This window comes from Eumetopias jubatus, unplaced genomic scaffold (assembly GCF_037043125.1).
Source record: "Eumetopias jubatus isolate StellerSeaLion01/CBP00866 unplaced genomic scaffold, mEumJub1_p1.0 scaffold_17, whole genome shotgun sequence".
Classification (NCBI taxonomy): Eukaryota; Metazoa; Chordata; class Mammalia; order Carnivora; family Otariidae; genus Eumetopias; species Eumetopias jubatus.
The window spans coordinates 55,174,238-55,194,029 of record NW_028274823.1 but is presented as its reverse complement, the minus strand read 5'-3'; the positions used below and the strand labels follow the sequence as shown (position 1 = coordinate 55,194,029).

General features: G+C 34.0%; 1 protein-coding gene across 3 annotated transcripts in view; it reads right to left on the bottom strand.

Moving 5' to 3' along the window:
- The window catches only part of P4HA1 (prolyl 4-hydroxylase subunit alpha 1), a 92,834-nt gene that overhangs the window by 31,009 nt on the left and 42,033 nt on the right, over window positions 1–19,792 (bottom strand). For 2 of the 3 annotated variants that reach the window (XM_088019765.1, XM_028109717.2), the window contains exons 6-9: window positions 12,684–12,923; window positions 9,769–9,965; window positions 6,908–7,084; window positions 3,656–3,726 (exon numbers count right to left, since the gene is read on the bottom strand). In XM_088019765.1, the coding sequence (XP_087875891.1) occupies window positions 3,656–3,726; window positions 6,908–7,084; window positions 9,769–9,965; window positions 12,684–12,923 (685 nt within the window). Of the gene's footprint in view, window positions 1–3,655; window positions 3,727–4,755; window positions 4,827–6,907; window positions 7,085–9,768; window positions 9,966–12,683; window positions 12,924–19,792 lie in introns of all 3 variants that reach the window. The other variant, XM_028109718.2, reaches the window with a different exon arrangement.

The window sequence follows — 19,792 nt, the reverse complement described above, 5'->3', positions numbered from 1 at the left end:
CAACCTAACAGATGGACTGTCATTGTTAAAAGTGACTCCAATTTAAAAAAGTATCTGAAATATTTAAAGATATTTGTATCTGCTCCATACTATAAAATAATAATAAGCTTTTATATTGTATTTGTTCCTTATTTCCATGGGTAAATTAAATCGTAAGCATAAGAAAATGCCGTATTATGGGAAATCTGTATATCAGAGTAAGAAAATGAAAACTACTTCTAAAAATAACCTACCAGAATCAAAGAAGCTTTTTCTACCAGACTAGATTATTTATTTGCATATCTCTTAATATTACTTTAACTGGACTTTGTGAGCTCACATAACTGTCTTTTCAGAGCATGTAAACTCAATGTTTACCTTTCCAAAACTAAAATTCCATTTCTCTGCTTTAGCCAAAATTATTAGCATCTCCATTAACAAGCTGTAGTAAATTTTTAGTTTGTTTTTTTTAATAATGGAAAGGACAGACATGACTTACCAGAAGTTCAGAGATAGTCAATAAAGTAAACAGTAATGGATTTCCACACATAACTTTACCCGAATAAAATTCTATTTGCTAGGATTCTGGAACATATTTTTCCTTCCACGGAAGATGATGCAATCACTTAGAAATTTCTCAAAATACAGATATTTGAAATTCCCTTCTGACCCATTCAAAATACAGATGTTCCCACAGCAAAAGGAACTACATTAACTGACAACAGTACACATAAATTTTTCTATTTTACATTTGAGATGCCTTTTTCAGAGGTATAATGTATGAAGGAAACCTAAAACACTCATTTACTTCACTTGTGGAATATTCAAAATTCAGATTCTAGTGATGGGTAGAAAATGTCTTGACATAGCTAATAAATTCCCAAAAAAGGAAAACTTGTTAAAATATGAAGTGTTTGGATATTTTATGGAGCAAATTCCTTCTTTAACAGTTAAGGCTTCTCTCTCAACATATGTATTTTCTTTTTAAAAGACTTGCTGAACAATTTTCCTTAAGAGTAAATATGAATATTTGAACACAAACACACACACACACACACACACACACACACATACACACACCCTACATACTCTGCTAAGATTGGGTGAATTTATTCTGGTGTTAGTCTTCCAAGGCTTCTAATGCTGCTGGCTAAATGCCCTCTATAATATGAAGTATGGTTGTGTCTTTCTAAAAATTCCAGTGAAATTGCTTCTCAGAGCTATAAAGTTAGAATATTTTAAAAATAAGCCCAAAATGTTTAGAAATATTTAGTTCTTAAGGAAAAAAAGTCTGTAGATCACCTTTCAAGGAGTAATTTATTTTACCTTATTGGTAAGAGTCCAATGACTCTGTGGGCTGGATATTTCTTCAAAAGGTCCATTGTATATATAAAAAATTTCCAAAAAGGACTTCCAAGGAACTAAGTTCATGAAATTTTCTTTTATGTGCTTCCTAAAAGCATCCAAATCTGAAGAATTTAGAAACAAGCCTTATGACAGTAAAAAATGCCTAAAACCATGTAATCTTTGATAAAATATATACTGGCTTATTTTTAAAAAAATAAAGGGTTAATTTTTTAAGACATGAGTAAGATTCTGTAATAAAATGGAAAATTAGCTGAAGTTTAACTTGAAATTTAGAGTTAATTACAATGCACAGAAGCATTATAAATCATGTATCAAAACATTATCCAAATTAATTTCTACAAATCCTTAGTCTCCCTGAAATCAAAGTCATATGATAGAAGTTAAATTTTCTTCATGTCTTCTAGTTTGCTGGGGGCAGGTAGCATGGGGCACATGATGAGGCAACCAGGATATGTGTGCGGGCATGTTGAAGGTTATTACCATATGAAGGACATATAGCTTTGCCCAAAAAGAGTAAGGAAACAATGCATTCTGTACATTTTCAGAGGTATAATGTATGAAGGAATTTATAAAAGTATTTTTGTTGTAGAGAAGTATAATGTAATAAATTTTGTTATGACTTTTGTTATGACTTACAGCAATAATATTCAAAATTTCTGTTCCAGTAACTCCTAAAATAGTTGTTAAATCTATGTACTTACTTTCTGCACATTTTAGTTGAAAACTAATTTTTCATCAAATAGTTTGAAAGGATTTAATTCTGAAATTAGTGGTAATTTCTGAAAAATGATCTTTTTTTAACGTATCCAGTGGAATCTAAATACCACGATGAGTTGATGCCCACCATGATTCACTTTAAAAAAAATACATGAATGAATTTTTTAGTACTTGGGAAATTTTATATCATTCTTTTTTTTCCCCCCTTGAACTGCATTTTCGTTCCATTCTTATCTTAGAATAGTGGCTTTCTTTTTTTTTTTTTAAGATTTTATTTATTAGAGAGAGAGAGAGATAGAAAGCACAAGAAGGAAAGAGGGTCAGAGGGAGAAGCAGACTCCCTGCTGAGCAGGAAGCCCGATGTGGGACTCAATCCCGGGACTCCAGGATCATGACCTGAGCTGAAGGCAGTCGCTTAACCAACTGAGCCACCCAGGCGCCCCGAAGAGTGGCTTTCAACATGGGGTAGAGAGGTGAAGTCTCTGGGGGTGGTGGTGGGAATTTTGCCTACCAGGGGATGTTTGGCAATGTCTGGAGACATTTTTGATTGTCAAAACTAGGATGAAGGGCGTTACTGGCATCTAGTGGGTGCCAGAGATGCTGCTAAGCGTCATACAAAGCTACAACCCCCAACAACAAAGAATTATCTGATCTAAAACGTCAATAGTGCTGAGGTTGAGAAGCCCTGTCCTAGAGAAATATATTTCTATGCCTAAAAATCTTTTATTACATTATACTTCTCTACAACAAAAATACTTTTATAAATTGATAAAAATATAAATTCCTCTAACATAAAGGTCTAATTGTTAAAAATAGTGTCTTCTGGAATGAGTTATTACAATTATCATTAGTACACATTAGTCTAAATAACGTGATTAAACAATCATTACCCACTATAAAAAGTGAAAATATATTAAGATGTTTCTAATGAGACAGAAGGAGCTTATTTTGTTATTTTCAATATTCTCATTTTTATGAGAGCTAAGAAATCTCCATTACATAAATAGGTAGATGGAAAAGGAGTTCTGTTGGAATAATGTCACTTATTCTGTGGGCTCCTTCTAAGTTATATACATGAGTTACACAGTAATCTACTGTTAAAAATTATTTCAGTGATCAGCTAATAACTTAAGTACATTCTCTTTAAAACATTGTTGAAAGCAAAGAATTTGAAACCAATTGACTTAAAAAGGACGTGTTATGGAATCCTTCAAGGCATGCACTTTCTCAATACCTGCAGCTATTCTGGTGACCCAGAGATTTTTATACCTTTGCTTTACTATAGAAGCCAAATTAGGCCTTGTTTCTATGAAGGTTGTTTGGGAACTTCTCTTACTTCAATATGGGAACACAATTTCACTTTTCAGGTGGGGTCTGGGGAGTCTCAGCAGGCATTTTGAAATCTAGTAAGTTACTTCTGGAAAATCTCTGTTAACTGCCCCATAACCATGTCTGTTTATTAGTCTACCATGAAAATTCAAGCATGGTTGTCATGCCTAAAGCCTAGGTCTTAGAAACCTTTATGAAAATTAGATTCTCAAGAAGGAAAATGGTCCAAGTAGGACTAAAATTCTCTCCATTACTCCCTTACCTCTTAGATACTCTGTACTGTGCTGTGGTCAATTTTCCAGTCTCAGGGTCATGTACTGTAGCTCGGCTCAGCTACAAAAAAAAGAGAAAGGACAAGGACTTACTCACGTAGCAGGCAATTTTGGGCTTTTGTTTGTTTTGTTTTGTTTTGTTTTGCCAAGCCACAGGTGATTGGAAGGGTTCAGATTGGTCTGGATGGTAGGTAATGGTTTCAAATCAGCAAAAACATTTAGACAGGTGGCAATAAAAGCCACTTCCAAATCAAAAGAAAATGGGTTGACATATTTTTGTTGTAGATTTATTGTCCTTTCACTTTTTTTAAAAAAAATCATTTGAAAATGTATGTAAATGATTTATAGCACTGGGTTTCACAGGAGCTTTCTCAGATCTAGAAGTTTAAAGTCCTTTAAGTATTTTGACAAAAGAATAGTTAATAGTCTCTTTAAATTTGTTTTCTAAAACTCTCACTGAGATAAAACTGTTAAGTCTCTCTGGCAAAGTAAAGGCAAATAAGTTCATGAGTAATAGTAGTTAGAAGACTGAGATCAGAAGCATAACTCTTCTTTCCATTGCCAACTTTCTAGTCAGCAAGTTTTTTAAAATAACTCCAACAGGAGGAATACAGATTACTCCAAAATGACAATGGTATTTCACAAGATGAATGAACAAATGCCAATACAAATCACTATTAAGAATGATGTGAATTCACTGCAGCATTTATGAATGTGAGAGAACTATATAAACAAAGACTACTCCCAGATTAATCCAGGCTGCTGCTTTTTCTTTTTTTTCCCTTTTGGCAAGAAAAAGGAAAAAGAAAAAAAGTATTAAGCCATTTCCTGGAGATGTGATTCCTGACCTGAAGAGAAATGCAAAGCGTATGAATTCCCTAAAAACAAGAGACCAATTAAAGATTAAAAAAAGAACTTCTAGTTAAAGGGAAAGACCTGTGAAACACAAAGCAGTTTATCCATGCGTATATAAATAGGCGGTGACTCGAGCTGGAGACTGAAAATGACCTACTTCCCTTAAATGAATATTCCTGTAGGATGTACAAAACACTCATTAGAGGCCAAAATATGCAACATACACATCTCTTACCTTTTGCTAATTCTGTAATGTACCGTCTCCAAGTCTCCTGTTATTGGGTTTGAAATGGTGGCTCGCCTCAGCTGTGAAGCCAACCATCAAAATAGTTGCATTACAAAACAAAAAAAAAAAATGAATCACATTTATCCAACCAGTCAGAATTCTGGGATTTTTACAAAGGAGGATGAAAAGAGAAAAGAACTCCATAAGACTTCCAGTCACCTTGTGTTGAGCCTTGAGAGACAGTTGGCTTTTAAGCTTTTTCTATTTTTTTTGTTATTTTTTATATTTTGTTTTCGCTTTGCATGAATGGAGGGTACACAAACAAAAGAGATTAGAAATTAAATTTCTTTCAGTCGTTGGAGGAGACTGTGAGGAAAGAAATCACTAAAATTTGAAGTCTAATTTATAGTTATAAGAAAGGCTATTTGTAGTTAATGATCCATTTCAAACTTTTGATGTTAATTTTTTTTTAGTGATGGAACTGTTTACAAAGGTTAATGCTGTCCAAAATTTGTTTCAGGGTCTATCTTTTCTTCTTTCAACATATCTGTTCATGTATTTCACATATACAGTGAAATAATCTTGGACTTAGCAGAAAGGCAGATGAAAAGAACTCAAATGTACAAAAACAGTAGGAAAGAGGACAGCCAAGATAATGACTTCAAACTAAAAAATAAAAATGATTCTGAAATTAACAAGAGTATAAAATTTTTATTGGCATTGAATTTTTTGATTAAAATAATCCAACTGAGGCATCCCCTTTGAAGACTGAGGCCTCCGAATCCAGAGATACAAGACTTGACCTCTAAGCTGAAATGAATTCTTAAAAAATATTCCACCAAGGTATTCTGGTTTACTAGATTTACTGACCACAAAGAATGGACTAAAACAGAAATTGAAAAGATACCGATAGAATATGGTGTGATTTAAGTAGTGCTCTGTTTGAAAGATTTATAAGAATTCCCTTGGATAGCACCTATACATATTAGACCAGTCTTTTCCATTTAAAATGTAATCTTTGGTTAAAAAAAAAAAAAAGTACCAATCTGGAATAGTAAAACTTAACAGCAACAAAAATTTTGACCTGAAGTTTATTTTGAGTAGATATCCAGATAATTAAACCTTTATAACAAGGATCAGCAAACTATGGCCCATGCGCCAAATTCAGCCTGCCACTGGTTTTTGGAAATAAAGTTTTACTGACATACAGCCATGCTCATTTATGTGCTTTCTATGGCTGCTTTCACACTACAATGTAGACTCGAGTATTTGTGATAGATGGTATAGCCAGCAAAGCCTGAAATATATTTATTATTTGCACCTTTACAGAAAAAATTTGCAAACTCCTATATAGAGCACAGATAAACCTAATGTTTAACAATCTCTTTATGAAACTGATGGCAGTCTGTATTACTATCAATGAGATCAAATAGGTTTTAAGAACAAGCTGATGGGAAAAAACGCAAGAGCATAAAGGGTAGTCTTTCTCAAATTCTCATAGAAGAATTTCTGTGCTAAACACTAAGTTTATGGGATTGTGTTTACATTAAATTATTTTCCTTAATGAATCACTAAATTCTACCTCTGAAACTAATAATACAGTTAATTAAATTGAATTTCAAAAAAATTTTTTAATTGTTTTCCTTAAGATAAATGATAGGAGTTAAAGTCAGAAAACTATGATGTCCTTATTTCAAATTAGCATGATGCTTGTGCAATCGTATCTTTCCAGTAATAATGTGCCCAAAGAGGAATAAAAATACTTCAAGTATTCTTTCAGATAAAAATATTGAAGATATGAGAAAGTTGGTCTTTGATTAGCCTATGAGACTAAAGGGTTTGAAAATACATACAAAACTTTTTCAGGAAGATGCTGAAACATCTGTGAATAAAATCAGTGTGAATAAAAAAATCTCATCTATGATTTTCATAATTTAGTGTTTAAAACCCAGTTGCAAGGTATGCTATTTGTGTTAATAACAAACTGAGGAAAAACTAGTATAAATAGAGCTTATTACCAATTCCATTATGTTGTGACAACAGTATCTAAAACTATCTGTGGGGTTACTGCCATATCAATTATCATTTTTGTAATCTTGCAAAGGCAAAACTAATACACAGGTAGAGTAAATTGAGAGAAAAAAGAAAAAAAATTATTTACCCTTGGTTTTGCTAGATCTTTGACAATTTCAATTTCTGCATCAGAAATAATATCATGGAAGCGAATAATACGAGGCTTGTCCCACTCATCCTCCTGTTTGGCTGGAGCCAGAATGAATTTAGGATTCCGGTTTCCATCATGGTAACGGCAAAAGAGTTTTTTCTGTCTCCGAGGAGTCTAAACATAAAGTTAAGAAAATGATAAACATATTAGAGTAATAATAGTTTTAATGCTTGCTTCTATGCAAAAAAGAAATAATAATCATGCTTGCGTATAGAGCATTGATGGAAGAATATACAAAAGACAGTACTCTGCAAGTATTTTGCATCAAATAGGACATTCAGGATTTAAAAGTTTTATTAATGATTATTTTCTGGGAGAGATGCTAGGCCTTAAATAAGAAAAAAGATATGGTTTCACTTTTAACCTGTGTCTCATCAAAATAAAGTTTGGGTGTCTAAATATGAAAGAAATAATGAAATATTTATGAAAATATGAAATGAATGACCTGCATTGCTCCAAACTTCACAAAGTAACTGGGAAGCACCCAGAGAAAAAGTTTTTAAAAGGAAAAATAAAACTAAACCTCACCAGGTTTTCCTAAATACCTCCCAGTTAGATGCTTGCAGCATAAATAAACAAATTTAGTTAGTTTTAAAAAGCAAAGATGAAAATGAGTAATTCTGAAAAAGAGAAAATAAGTTATTAAAGAAGGCAGGTGCTTTTATTGATGACTATTAAAAATAGAGTGATGGACAAAACAAATAAATGTTCCTTTCAATCTATATTAACTAATAAATTATCCATTGCTGATTCTTCTCGATTAAACAAGTATACCATATATGAAATAGAAATAATACTAGTTTTTGTTTGTTTTTGTTTTTTTAAAAGATTTTATTTATTTATTTGACAGAGTGAGTGAGAGAGCACAAGCAGGGAGAGCGGCAAAGGGAGAGGGAGAAGCAGGCTCCATTCCAGGACCCTGGGATCATGACCTGAGCTGAAGGCAGATGCTTAATCGACTGAGGCACCCAAGTGCCCCTAGTTTTTGTTTTAATTATTAGCTAACATCCTAAGACAAATAATGATGCATGTTTATTCTCCATGTACTTTATTTACCTAGAGTCAAATCTAAAGATTTATTTATTATAAGTCTTTGATACAATGATGAGGTGAATTTAACTACTCTGAGAGTAAAGATGATCCTTGATTTTGGGCAGAGTTGACATGTGTGTGTCACATCAACACACTGGTAAATTAAGCAGACTTCTCTTTTATACCTATGGTTCTATTTTGATTTCTTTTTTAATATTTATTAAAGGCAATAAAAAAATCTGCTTACTACTAGAAATTTGAACACTAACTAGATTATGATATTATGGAAATATTGTGCACCTTTTTAGGTGTAACAATAGTTTTTTGATTATTTTTTGAGTATCTTCAAAAGATATGTAATAAAATATTTAGTTGTGAAATTAAAAAAAATGTTTCGTGAGTCTATCAGACTGTTATTATCCTTGTATTTACTCATTAGCACCCAAAGCAAAAGTAAGCATATTCTTCCAGGAGTCCATAAACTTAGCTCTCAAAAGTGTCAACATAGATATGATCTACGCATTTGCTGTTAGAAATTAAGCTGTCAACAGTAAGTCCTCAAATTATCAAAAAGTCATCAATATCAAAATGTACAGCCCAGCTTGACTTTATTAGTAGCAGAGAAAAACTTAACACACTATTCAAATGTTTACACTTAAAAGTACTTACTTCAAAGATTCACTAATTCCTTCTACATATGCCTGCATTCAACTGAAAACTAGTACCACATGATATTCCATACAAAAGGGTTCCATGCGGGCGCCTGGGTGGCTCAGTTGGTTAAGCAACTGCCTTTGGCTCAGGTCATGATCCTGGAGTCCCTGGATCGAGTTCCGCATCGGGCTCCGTGCTCGGCAGGGAGTCTGCTTCTCCCTCTGACCCTCCCCCCTCTCATGTGCTCTCTTCTCTCTCTCTCATTCTGTCTCAAATAAATAAATAAATAAATAAATAAAATCTTTAAAAGAAAAAAGGGTTCCATACTTTATCCATTAATATTGGGAAGCAATGTATAGCATATCCATGTTGTACATTATCATAAAAAGGCTCTGAAAAGTCCTGAGGCCGAACAAAAAGCTATGTTCCCCAGACTTGAACTTTTTTGTTTGTAGTCTTTTATCTATTAACACCCTGAAACACTAGTACTCTGAGTTATAAATACATAAATATAGATATACAATAAAGAAAAGGATATTTATAGGCACATTTGTGTATTAAAAAAAATAAATGTTAAAGCCAAAATCTGTGGAAACTCTTTCTGCATTTTAAGTATTTCTTAAATAGACTAACACATTTCACTAAGCAATCCTGTCAAGGTCAACTAGGAGCAAAGCCACAAAAGATTATTGTATAGATGAGTTCTTTGTTTTACAGAATGGGTTAAGCTGGTATATTATTTCCGCTTAAGACTGCAGAAATATCTTTTGCATTAAAATTAAGAAAAAATCTTATCATTTCCCTTAAACTATCTGATCCTTCATCTTATAAAAATAAGCCTCTTTTGGCCTATGCAAAGAGTTATATTACCAAAAATACACAAAATGGCATAATGATTCAACAGCTTTATTCTAAAGCTATTTTACTAATCGTTGGAGCACATTAAGTGTGACACCCACAATAAGTTGACGTGGCATACTGTAATACTTTAACAGTTAATTCTAATTTTTATCACATAGGCTTAAATATAAAAGAACTCTGATTCTCTCCAGAACTATGTACAAACACACACACACATTCATACACACACACAATTGGCTTTTCCACTTTACCATTTTGATACCCTCCCCACGGCACAGCATTTCGTACTTCTGTCTCTCTGGCAGGTAATCCACAGCAGCCCCTTTTTTCTTCAGTGTGGTTTTCTGATCAGATTGGTCATCTGAAGTAGACTTATTGACATCTTTTTCTTTAGCCATTATATATTCAAAATATTTTAAGTTACCATTAGCTCTCTGGTGTTCAGGATCTATTGGATAAGGAAGAAAGCATGACCATGGTTAAGTTTACAGTCATTCAAGCATCAGAATATAGTAATATAAAAAATAGAGGACCATATAATTTACCTTCCAAACCAGGATACTTATGAGAGTGAAAGGAGGCACTAATAAAAATTATTATACCATGGGTGCCTGGGTAGCTCAGTCAGTTAAGCAACCAACTCTTGGTTTCAGTTCAGGTTTGATATGGGGCTGTGCGATGAGCCCTGCTTCCAGCTCCACACTCAGCACAGAGTCTGCTTGAGATTCTTTCTACTGCCACTCCCACCCTGCTTGCGCATACTCTCTCAAACTAAATAAATAAAATCTTTATTAAAAATTATTGTACCAAAATAATAGCTATAAAGTAAATCACATAGAGTCACCCTATATAAAAAGGGTTCTGGAGAAGGAATCAGCCATTTATTTCAAAGTAGCAAATATTCTACTTTGAGAAATTATTAATCAGCCAAATGAATTATAATCAATTTGATGCCAAATGAATTCTAGGGGCACCTGGATGGCTCAGTTGGTTAAGTGTCTGCCTTCGGCTCAGGTTATGATCCCAGCGTTCTGGGATCAAGCCCCGCATCAGGCTCCATGCTCAGCAGGGAGCCTGCTTCTCCTTCTCCCTCTGCCTGCCTACTTGTGATCTCTCTCTCACTCTGTCAAATAAATAAAATCTTAAAAAAAAAAATTCTAAAATATTACTCATTCTACTTATTTTAAGCAATGTTAAAGATTTTTCTGAAACTGAAATGTAATCATCATGGGGAAGACAGTGTATGCAGTTCAAAAGCAACATTCACCACAGATACATTATAAATGCAGAACATAGCCTACTTCCAAGGGCTGAGAGAATTTCAGTCCCAAAATTCTGAGATGGAAAAAGAGAAACTAAAGCTATAATTTTCAAATAAGCCAGAATCCACTAACTGCCTCTGAATTGCTAGTCATCATTTTAAGCTATCTTTTAGTAGGGGAAAAGAGGACTACTCCACCCATCCGGGAGAAAGAAAAAAAAATCCAAACCACCACACCACACACACACACACACACACACACACAAATAACAGACAGAACAATATATAGAAACTTCACTTGTGATATTAACTGAAGTGATTAGGAAATCTAGCCTTAGATTTGTAAATGTGTCTTTGAGAAACTGCTCACAATATATGTTGTAATATACAATATGATCTTAATTTTGTAAAAGAAAGGGGAAAGTGTATATGTGCAAGGAAGGGAGTATATACTATAAGGAAACAAAATTTGTGGGTATCGTCCAGTGATTGCCTTATGGATGACTCTTCCATATCCTTTTGTTTTTAAAAATTTCCTATAATGACTCTAAGTCAGGAGGAAAAAAATCACTACAAAATACTGAAAAAAGGGGTACTTGAACTAGTATTTCAATTTATTAATTCACTCAACCAAGAAATAACCCGTCAGAAGTGCATTTTCAGATGACCAATCTTTTTAAACTATTTGACTCTTCTAACATACACATATTAACCTGTTCAGAAAAATATTAATTTTTAAAGTTTCATTATATACCAAAGGCCACCTGAATGTATTAACATACAACTCTGCCTCCAGAGATTCTGATTTAGTAGGTCTGGGGTGGAGATCAAGGAATTTTTCATTTCTAATATGTATCCAGGTAATTTTGATGCACATGGTTTCTGGATCATACTTAGAGAAACAAGTTCAAAATACTAGTGATCAAATCCTCATAGGATATCACATTATCTAACATTTGAATATGACAAATATATTTTGTCTATTTATTTCAAATCACAATTTTTAAATATGAAATGCAATAAAACATAAACATTCTTCAAAGGAAACTGGTTAATATTTAATATGACAACATGGTAAATAAACATTTTTGACTGAGCTAGTTAGGTTAGGTCCAATTTTGAAGTTCCCGAAGAGTACACAGCAGAGAATCACAGCCACTGTTGTAGTACCATTAGCTGAGAAAAATGAGTTGCCATTTATTCAGTGGATAGAGGATAAAATTTGTCTAACAGATAGACTCTTGACTTGTAATAAGTACAAAATGGATATTAGCCATAAAAAAGAATGAAATCTTTGCAATGACATATACGGAACTAGAGAGTATAATGCTAAGCAAAATAAGTCAGAGAAAGACAAATACCATATGTTTTCACTCATACGTGGAATTTAAGAAACAAAACAAATGAACATAAGGGGAGAAAAAAGAAGCAAACCAAGAAACAGACTCTTAACTACAGAGAACAAACCGATGGTTGCTGAAGGGGAGGTGGGTGGAGGACGGGTTAGACAGGTGATGGGTATTGAGGAAGGCAGCTGTGGTGAGCACCAGGTGTTGTGTGTAGGCGATGAATCACTAAATTCTATATCTGAAACTAATATTGCACTGTGTGCTAACTGGAATTTAAATAAAGACTTGAAAAAGAAAAAAAAAGTACCAAAGCTATATGATGAATTATATTATCAGAATTACAATTATCAGAATTATATATATTTATCATTACATATATAAGACAAGATATATAGTCATATATCAGAATTTTATATATATATTTATCTTACGATACAGCTTGGCACTTTTATATATCATGGTTATCATGAGATATATATATATATAAATATATTTCAAATACACATACACACACACACACACACACATAATCTTGAATTAGGCCAAATTAACATACCTAGTTCAAGAAGCTTCTTTGTGAGCAAAAGTGCCTTATCTAGGTCTCCCTGCTGGTATACCGCATAGCTCAAATAATCTAGAACAGAAACTTTATCAATGGTAGAAACCTCGCCTTCATCCAGCTGCCTTAGTGCTTGTTCCATCCACAGTTCTGTATGATAATAATCGGCTTCTGTATACGCCACTTTGCCCAACTCAAAACAGTCTTCAACTGTTAGAAAAGATTTGTGTTTTACTCCTGTGGAAAGAAAATAAAGAGAACTTTAGAAATATTTATTTAGGACTATACAGCTTTCAAAGTGCTATCTCACTTTCATTTGAACTTTATAACAGCCTTCTGAACAAGAATCATCCTAAATTTATGAACAAAGGAACACTCTACAAGGTAATGAAACATGGTAAGAATCATACTAATAGGGGTCGTGGACCTAGAAAACCCAAGACTTCAATTATCAGTCAACATACCAAAATGAAACATCAATTAAGTTGAAGCATGCAATTTTCTAGCACAGCAGGAATCACCATAGGAGACATATCTTACTCCTAACCAATAATCTGGGCAAAAAATGAATGGACAGGAAGAAAGGCGGACCTGTAAATTGATTCCTTCCCTTTCCCCTTCCCTCCAACAGCATTAATAATATGTAATTTACATACCATAAAGTTCACCCATTTAAAGAATACAATAGTTTACATTATATTCAAAGTTGTGTAACCAACATCGCAATCTAATCTTAGAACATTTTCATCACCCCAAAAAGAAACCCTGTAGCCATTAGCAGTCACTACCCATTATCTCCCCCTCTCTGCCCCAGCCTTAGACAACCACTCATTGCCTATTCTGGTTATTTCATATAAGCGGAATCATGTAAAATAGGGTCTTTTGTGACTGCTTCTTTCAACTCAGTATAATGTTTTCAAGGTTCATTCATGTTGTAGCATCTTTTTTATTGCCAAATAACAGTCCACTGTATGGAAAGACTATATTTTATTTATCAGTTGGTGGGACATTTGAGTTACTTCTAATTTTTTGGCTTTTTTTAAAATTTTTTATTGTTATGTTAATCACCATATATTACATCATTAGTTTTTGGTGCAGTGTTCCATGATTCATTGTTTGTTCATAACACCCAGTGCTCCATGCAGAACGTGCCCTCCTCAATACCCATCACCAGGCTAACCCATCCCCCTATCCCCCTCCCCTCTAGAACCCTCAGTTTGTTTTTCAGAGTCCATCATCTCTCATGGTTCGTCTCCCCCTCTGACATACTCCCCTTTTCTTCCTCTCCTGTTATCTTCTTTAATTTTTTGGCTTTTATGAATAATGCTACTATGTACATTCATGTACGAGTTTCTGAGTGGACATTTGTTTACATTACTCATAGGTAGTAGTGGAATTTCTGGGTCCCATGGCAACTCTATGCTTAAATATTTGTAGGAATTGCCAAACTGTTCTCCAAGGTACCCACATCATTTTACAATCCCACCAGCAATGTATGAAGGTTCTAATTTCTCCACATCCTCACTAATACTTGTTGTCCATTTGTTTTTATTACAGCCATTCTACTGGGTAGAAAGTAGTATTTATGATGATGATGATGATGATGAGCATCTTTTCACGTGCTTATTGTCCATTTATGTATCATCTTTGGGAAAATGTCTTCTTAAATCCTTTGCCCATTTAAAAATTTGATTCTTTTTATTAGAGTTGTTTACATATTCTGGATACAAGTCTCTGATCAGAAATATGATTTTCACCTATTCTCTCCCACTGTATGGGTTGTTTTTTCACTTTCTTGACGGTGTACTTTAAAGTACAGAAGCTTTAATTTTGGTGAAGTCTAACTTAATCCTTAGTCAGGCTTTTGGTGTTGCTATATCAACTGGTTTGTGAAGTAAAACTTCTGTCTTAAGAAAAGGAGACAAGGGCGCCTGGCTGGCTCAGTCAGTAGAGCATGCAACTATTGATCTCAGGGTCAGGAATTCAAGCCCCACGTTGGGTGTGGAGCCTACTTTAAAAAAAAAAAAAAGTTAAAAAAGGATATTTGACAGTTCACATGAAATTAAAAAAAAAATGAAAGAGTGGAAAAATAGTCTAATCATTAAGCAAATATGAAATTAAAACAACCCTGAAGAAAAATATTTTTAAACAACAGCCTACATTTATTGAGGCCTTACTACGTGCCAGGCATTTGTCACTCATTTAATTCTCAAAGCAATCCAGATGAGGAATTAAGGTAGAGAGAGGTTAACTACTGTGCTAAAGGTCACACAGCAAAGAGTCAGAATTGGAACCTGCACAGTATTACTCCAGAAGTCTGTGTCATATTATACCATAAAATGGCAAAATTTAATAGGGGAGGGAGTCATAAACTGGTAACTTTACTCTTAAGACATCTGGTGATATGAAACTAGAGTAATAATTTTATGCCTATGAATTGATACTATTTTTCAATTATCTTCTTGAGTTTAGCACTAGGGGTTGGGGAAGAAACACCTTGTTTAAACAAGTTTTGTAGCTGAACCAAATATTATAGCTAAAAACTGTAATAAACTAAAAGTAAGGAAATGCATAGGACAACATGTTAATATAATGGAACAACATTTTACATTAAGAAAGATAATTTTTTAAGATTTTTATTTATTTGAGAGAGAGAACACGAGCGGAGGGGAGGGGCAGAGGGAGAGGGAGAAGCAGACTCCCCACTGAGAAGGGAGCCCAACGACAACACGGACTCAATCCCAGGACCCTGAGATCACGACCTGAGCCAAAGGCAGACGCTTAACCGACTAAGCCACCCAGGTGCCCAAGAAAGATTATTTCAAGTGCCATATAGGAAAGCCAGAAAGATCTAGACAGAAATATGTCAAAATGTTAAATTGAGGGCACCTGAGAAACAAACCCATGGGCACGTATTGAGTGGAGCACTGGGTGTTATACACAAACAGTGAAATCATGGAACACTACCTCAAAAACTAATGATGTAATGTATGGTGACTAACATAATAAAATTAAATTAAAAAAAAAGATATTTAGAAACCAAAACAATATAAAATTTTGAATAGGAGAAAGATAGGATAGGAATTAAAAACTAAGCCTGTGATAAATTTGCTTTCAGTGAAAAAGACACAGACTAAGAAAGGGGAGGGCCAAAGAGCGGGGGAAAAAGGAGGCAGGGGAGAGATTTTTCCAACTTTTGACATCAATAGTCGAACAGTAACTGTTCCACTTGTGGTGGTTTAACGTGAATGTCAAAATATCGTCTCCTACCCCAACTTCTCTGACCTAAATAAATGGAAAGATATAACATGTTCATGGATTAGAAAAAGTCTATATTGTTAAAATGACAATGCTGCCCTAATTCTTTGCAAGATTCAACCCAACCCCAATCAAAATTCCTACCGGCATTTTTTTTTGTTTTTTTTTGGAAACTGACAAGCTGATTCTGAGATTTATATGGAAATATAGACTAGCCAAAGCAATTTTACCAAAGAACATAGCTGGAGGACTTATTCTGCCTGATTTTAATACTTATTATAGCGCTATAGTTCAGGGGCCCCTGGGTGGCTCAGTGGTTGAGTGTCTGCCTTTAGCTCAGGTTATGATACCAGGGTCCTGGTACTGGGCCCTGCATTGGGCTCCCTGTTCAGCAGAAAGTCTACTTCTGCCTCTCTTCCTCTGCCCCTCCCCCCACTCGGGCTTGCGCTCTCTCAAATAAATAAAATATATTTTTTTAAAAAGCTGTAGTTCAGACTGCTTGATATTATTTACAGGTAGACATATAAATCAATGGAACAGAATTGAGTCAGGAAATAGACCAAGTGATTTTTGACAGATGTCAAGGCAATTCAATGGAGAAAGGAAAGTCTTTTAAATGTTGTTCAACAAGGGCACCTGGGTGGCTCAGTCGGTTAAGCGACTGCCTTCGGCTCAGGTCATGATCCCGGAGTCCCGGGATTGAGTCCCGAATCGGGCTCCCTGCTCGGCGGGGAGTCTGCTTCTCCCTCTGACCCCTCTTCCCTCTCGTGCTCTCTATCTCTCATTCTCTCTCTCTCAAATAAATAAATAAAATCTTAAAAAAAAACACATTAAAAAAAATGTTGTTCAACAAATTAAGAATTCATATTAAAAGAAAATAAACATCAATCTTTACTGCCTACCACATACAAAGTCAAAATGTATCCTATATCTTAATGTGAAATCTCAAACTATCAAACTTCTAGATAAAAAAAACACAAGAAAAATATTTTAGACCTGAGGGGAGACAAAGATTTCTTATATTTGACACCAACAACACAATCAATAAGTGAAAAAAATATTGGGCTGCCTGAGTGGCTCGGTCAGTTAAGTGTCTGACTTTTGATTTCGGCTCAGGTCATGATCTCAGGGTTGTGAGATCAAGCCCCATGTTGGGCTCTGCACTGAGTGTGAAGCCTGCTTAAGATTCCCTCTCCCTCTCTCCTTCTGCCCCTCCCCCACCTCTAAAAAATAAAATATTGATAATTAAACTTTATCAAAGTTTAAAACTTCTGCTCTCTGAAAGGCACTAATATGAAAATAAAAAACAAGAGACTGGTTAAAAATATTCACAACACATTTATCTGATAAAGAACTTATATCCAAAATATACAGAGAATTCTTAGACTCTTCACTAAAGAATAGATATGACTAGCCAATAAACACAGGGAAAGATGTTCAACATCATTAGTCATCAGTTGTAACATATATATAACAATGTAATTAAACAATGAGATACCACCATGTATCCATTACACTGGCTAAGATTAAAAAGACTGAATAGGGCGCCTGGGTGGCTCAGTTGGTTAAGCGACTGCCTTCGGCTCAGGTCATGATCCTGGAGTCCCAGGATCGAGTCCCACATCGGACTCCCTGCTTGGCAGGGAGTCTGCTTCTCCCTCTGACCCTCTCCCCTCTCATGCTCTCTATCTCATTCTAGCTCTCAAATAAATAAATAAAATCTTTAAAAAAAATAAAATGAAAAAATAAAAAGATTGAATATACCAAGTGTTTAAAGAATGTAGAAGAAATCATACTGATGAAAGGAATGTAAAATGGTACAATTAGGCAGTTTCTTAAAAGCTAAATATATGCCTACCATACAACCCAGCCATTTCACTCCTAAACAAACAAAAACAATAATAATAAAAAGAGGACAATCCCTTAAAACTGGAGAAAAAATACTGGAATGAATAAACCCAACTATACACATTGAGGGCATAAGCACCCCAAAGAAATGAATTACTTCAGGTGTTTTTCAAGCAATATTTTAACCAATCATATCCAATCTAACATATATTCTAAGGACAAAAAGTACAAAGAAACAAACTGCATTCAACAACCTTAATATTGTTAATAATGTAAGTACTGTTATTCTGAAATTATTTTAGGCCTATTACAGGATAATACAAAAATCTAATTATGTTTAATGTCATTGGAAGCAAGAGTTTCAACATGAGAGATATAAATATATAAACCCTATAATCTTACACTTGAATTGGAATTAACATAAACTCACATATTTCCTATCTCTGTTCGATGAAAACACCTAGAATCAATGACAAACTTAATAGCAATAGACATCCTTAGAACCTAGCTACACTCCACTCCTTAAATGTCATTCCCCATTAAAAAGAATTAAGGTTCACTATAGCAAGGCCTGATTCTTCCTGCTTTGGGGTAGAAATTCGTAAGATAAGCTTGAAAAAAACTGCCAAAACTTAAATTTCCTTAATAGCAAAGAATAATAGGATCATTTCAAAAGGACAAATTAGCCGATCTAAAGAGGATCCCACTGGCCTCAAATAGGATAACGGGGCATCAAATGATTAATAATGGATTGAAATATAAAAATACATAAAAAATCCATGAGTTTATAATGATACTTCAGATAAAAATCACTGGTCACTACCAGAAGTTATTATGACATCAACTCATTACTCTGAAAATTGATACAAGAAAAACAATCAAGGATTTATCTTGCCCTTCATATATAAACTCTAGTTCAGGGTAACAAAATGGTTCTTGAAAGAAAGTTCTTAATGATAGAATTCCAGCTAAAGTAGAAGGAATGATGGGATAAGAAAAATCACCATTTTTCAACCCCTAATGAAATAGTTCTAGGCAAGGATCATCAAAGTCTGCCAAAACAATTAGATGAAACTCATGGAAAACTTCATATGGACTTATCAGTCTCCCACCACCGAAAACTACTCATCAATCACTAACACAAAAAGTGTGATGAGATGTTAGGTGTCTTGTCATGCAATTCAACAGAAAGTTCAGAGCGCCACCTATGTAGTTAATTAAAAAACTTGAATCTAATTGAGACTCAAGCTCTAACCAGTTTGTAGGAAACACAGGAGTTACAGGAAGAAATTAACACAAAAGAAAAAAATCAGGCTACTCCAAAATGTACATTCCACAAGATATATAACCAGGTTTTTCCAACTTAATCAATGGAATGGGGGGGGGAAGAGGGGAAGAGAGGATAATAAAATAGATTTAAGAGATAAAAACCAAAATGTGCAACTGTAAAAAGATACCTTTGAGATCACTAGAGAAACTGAGTATTGACTGGGTATTAAATTATATAAAGGAAATACTGTCACTTTGTTAGGCTGGATAATAGTAAGTGATTGTTATTTAAAAAAAAAAGACCTGACTGATCAGTTAAATATGCATATTTAATTATCTATGGATAAAATGACATCATAATCTAGGATTTGCTTTTAAAATAGTCCATTAACAATAACTAAAAGCAGGGGGTAGAAAACAAGAATAGTGAAGTGTTAAAAACTTTTGAAGCTGGGTAATGGATACATGGAAGCTCATTATGTCACTACCTTTATTTTTTTGTTTGATATTTTCCATAATAAGAAATTTTATAAACAACATTAAGAAGGAGAAAGTCATGTCCCATAGGGCTCTTTTTATGCTTTATAAAGGAAATCACATAATACCCTTTTTGACACTAACAAAAAAGAAAACGACAAATATGTGAAAAAATAATAAAATTAGATAATAAAAAATAAATACTACTTACCTGACATTTCCCTTTGAACACACAGTTCTAAGAAGCAGGAAGG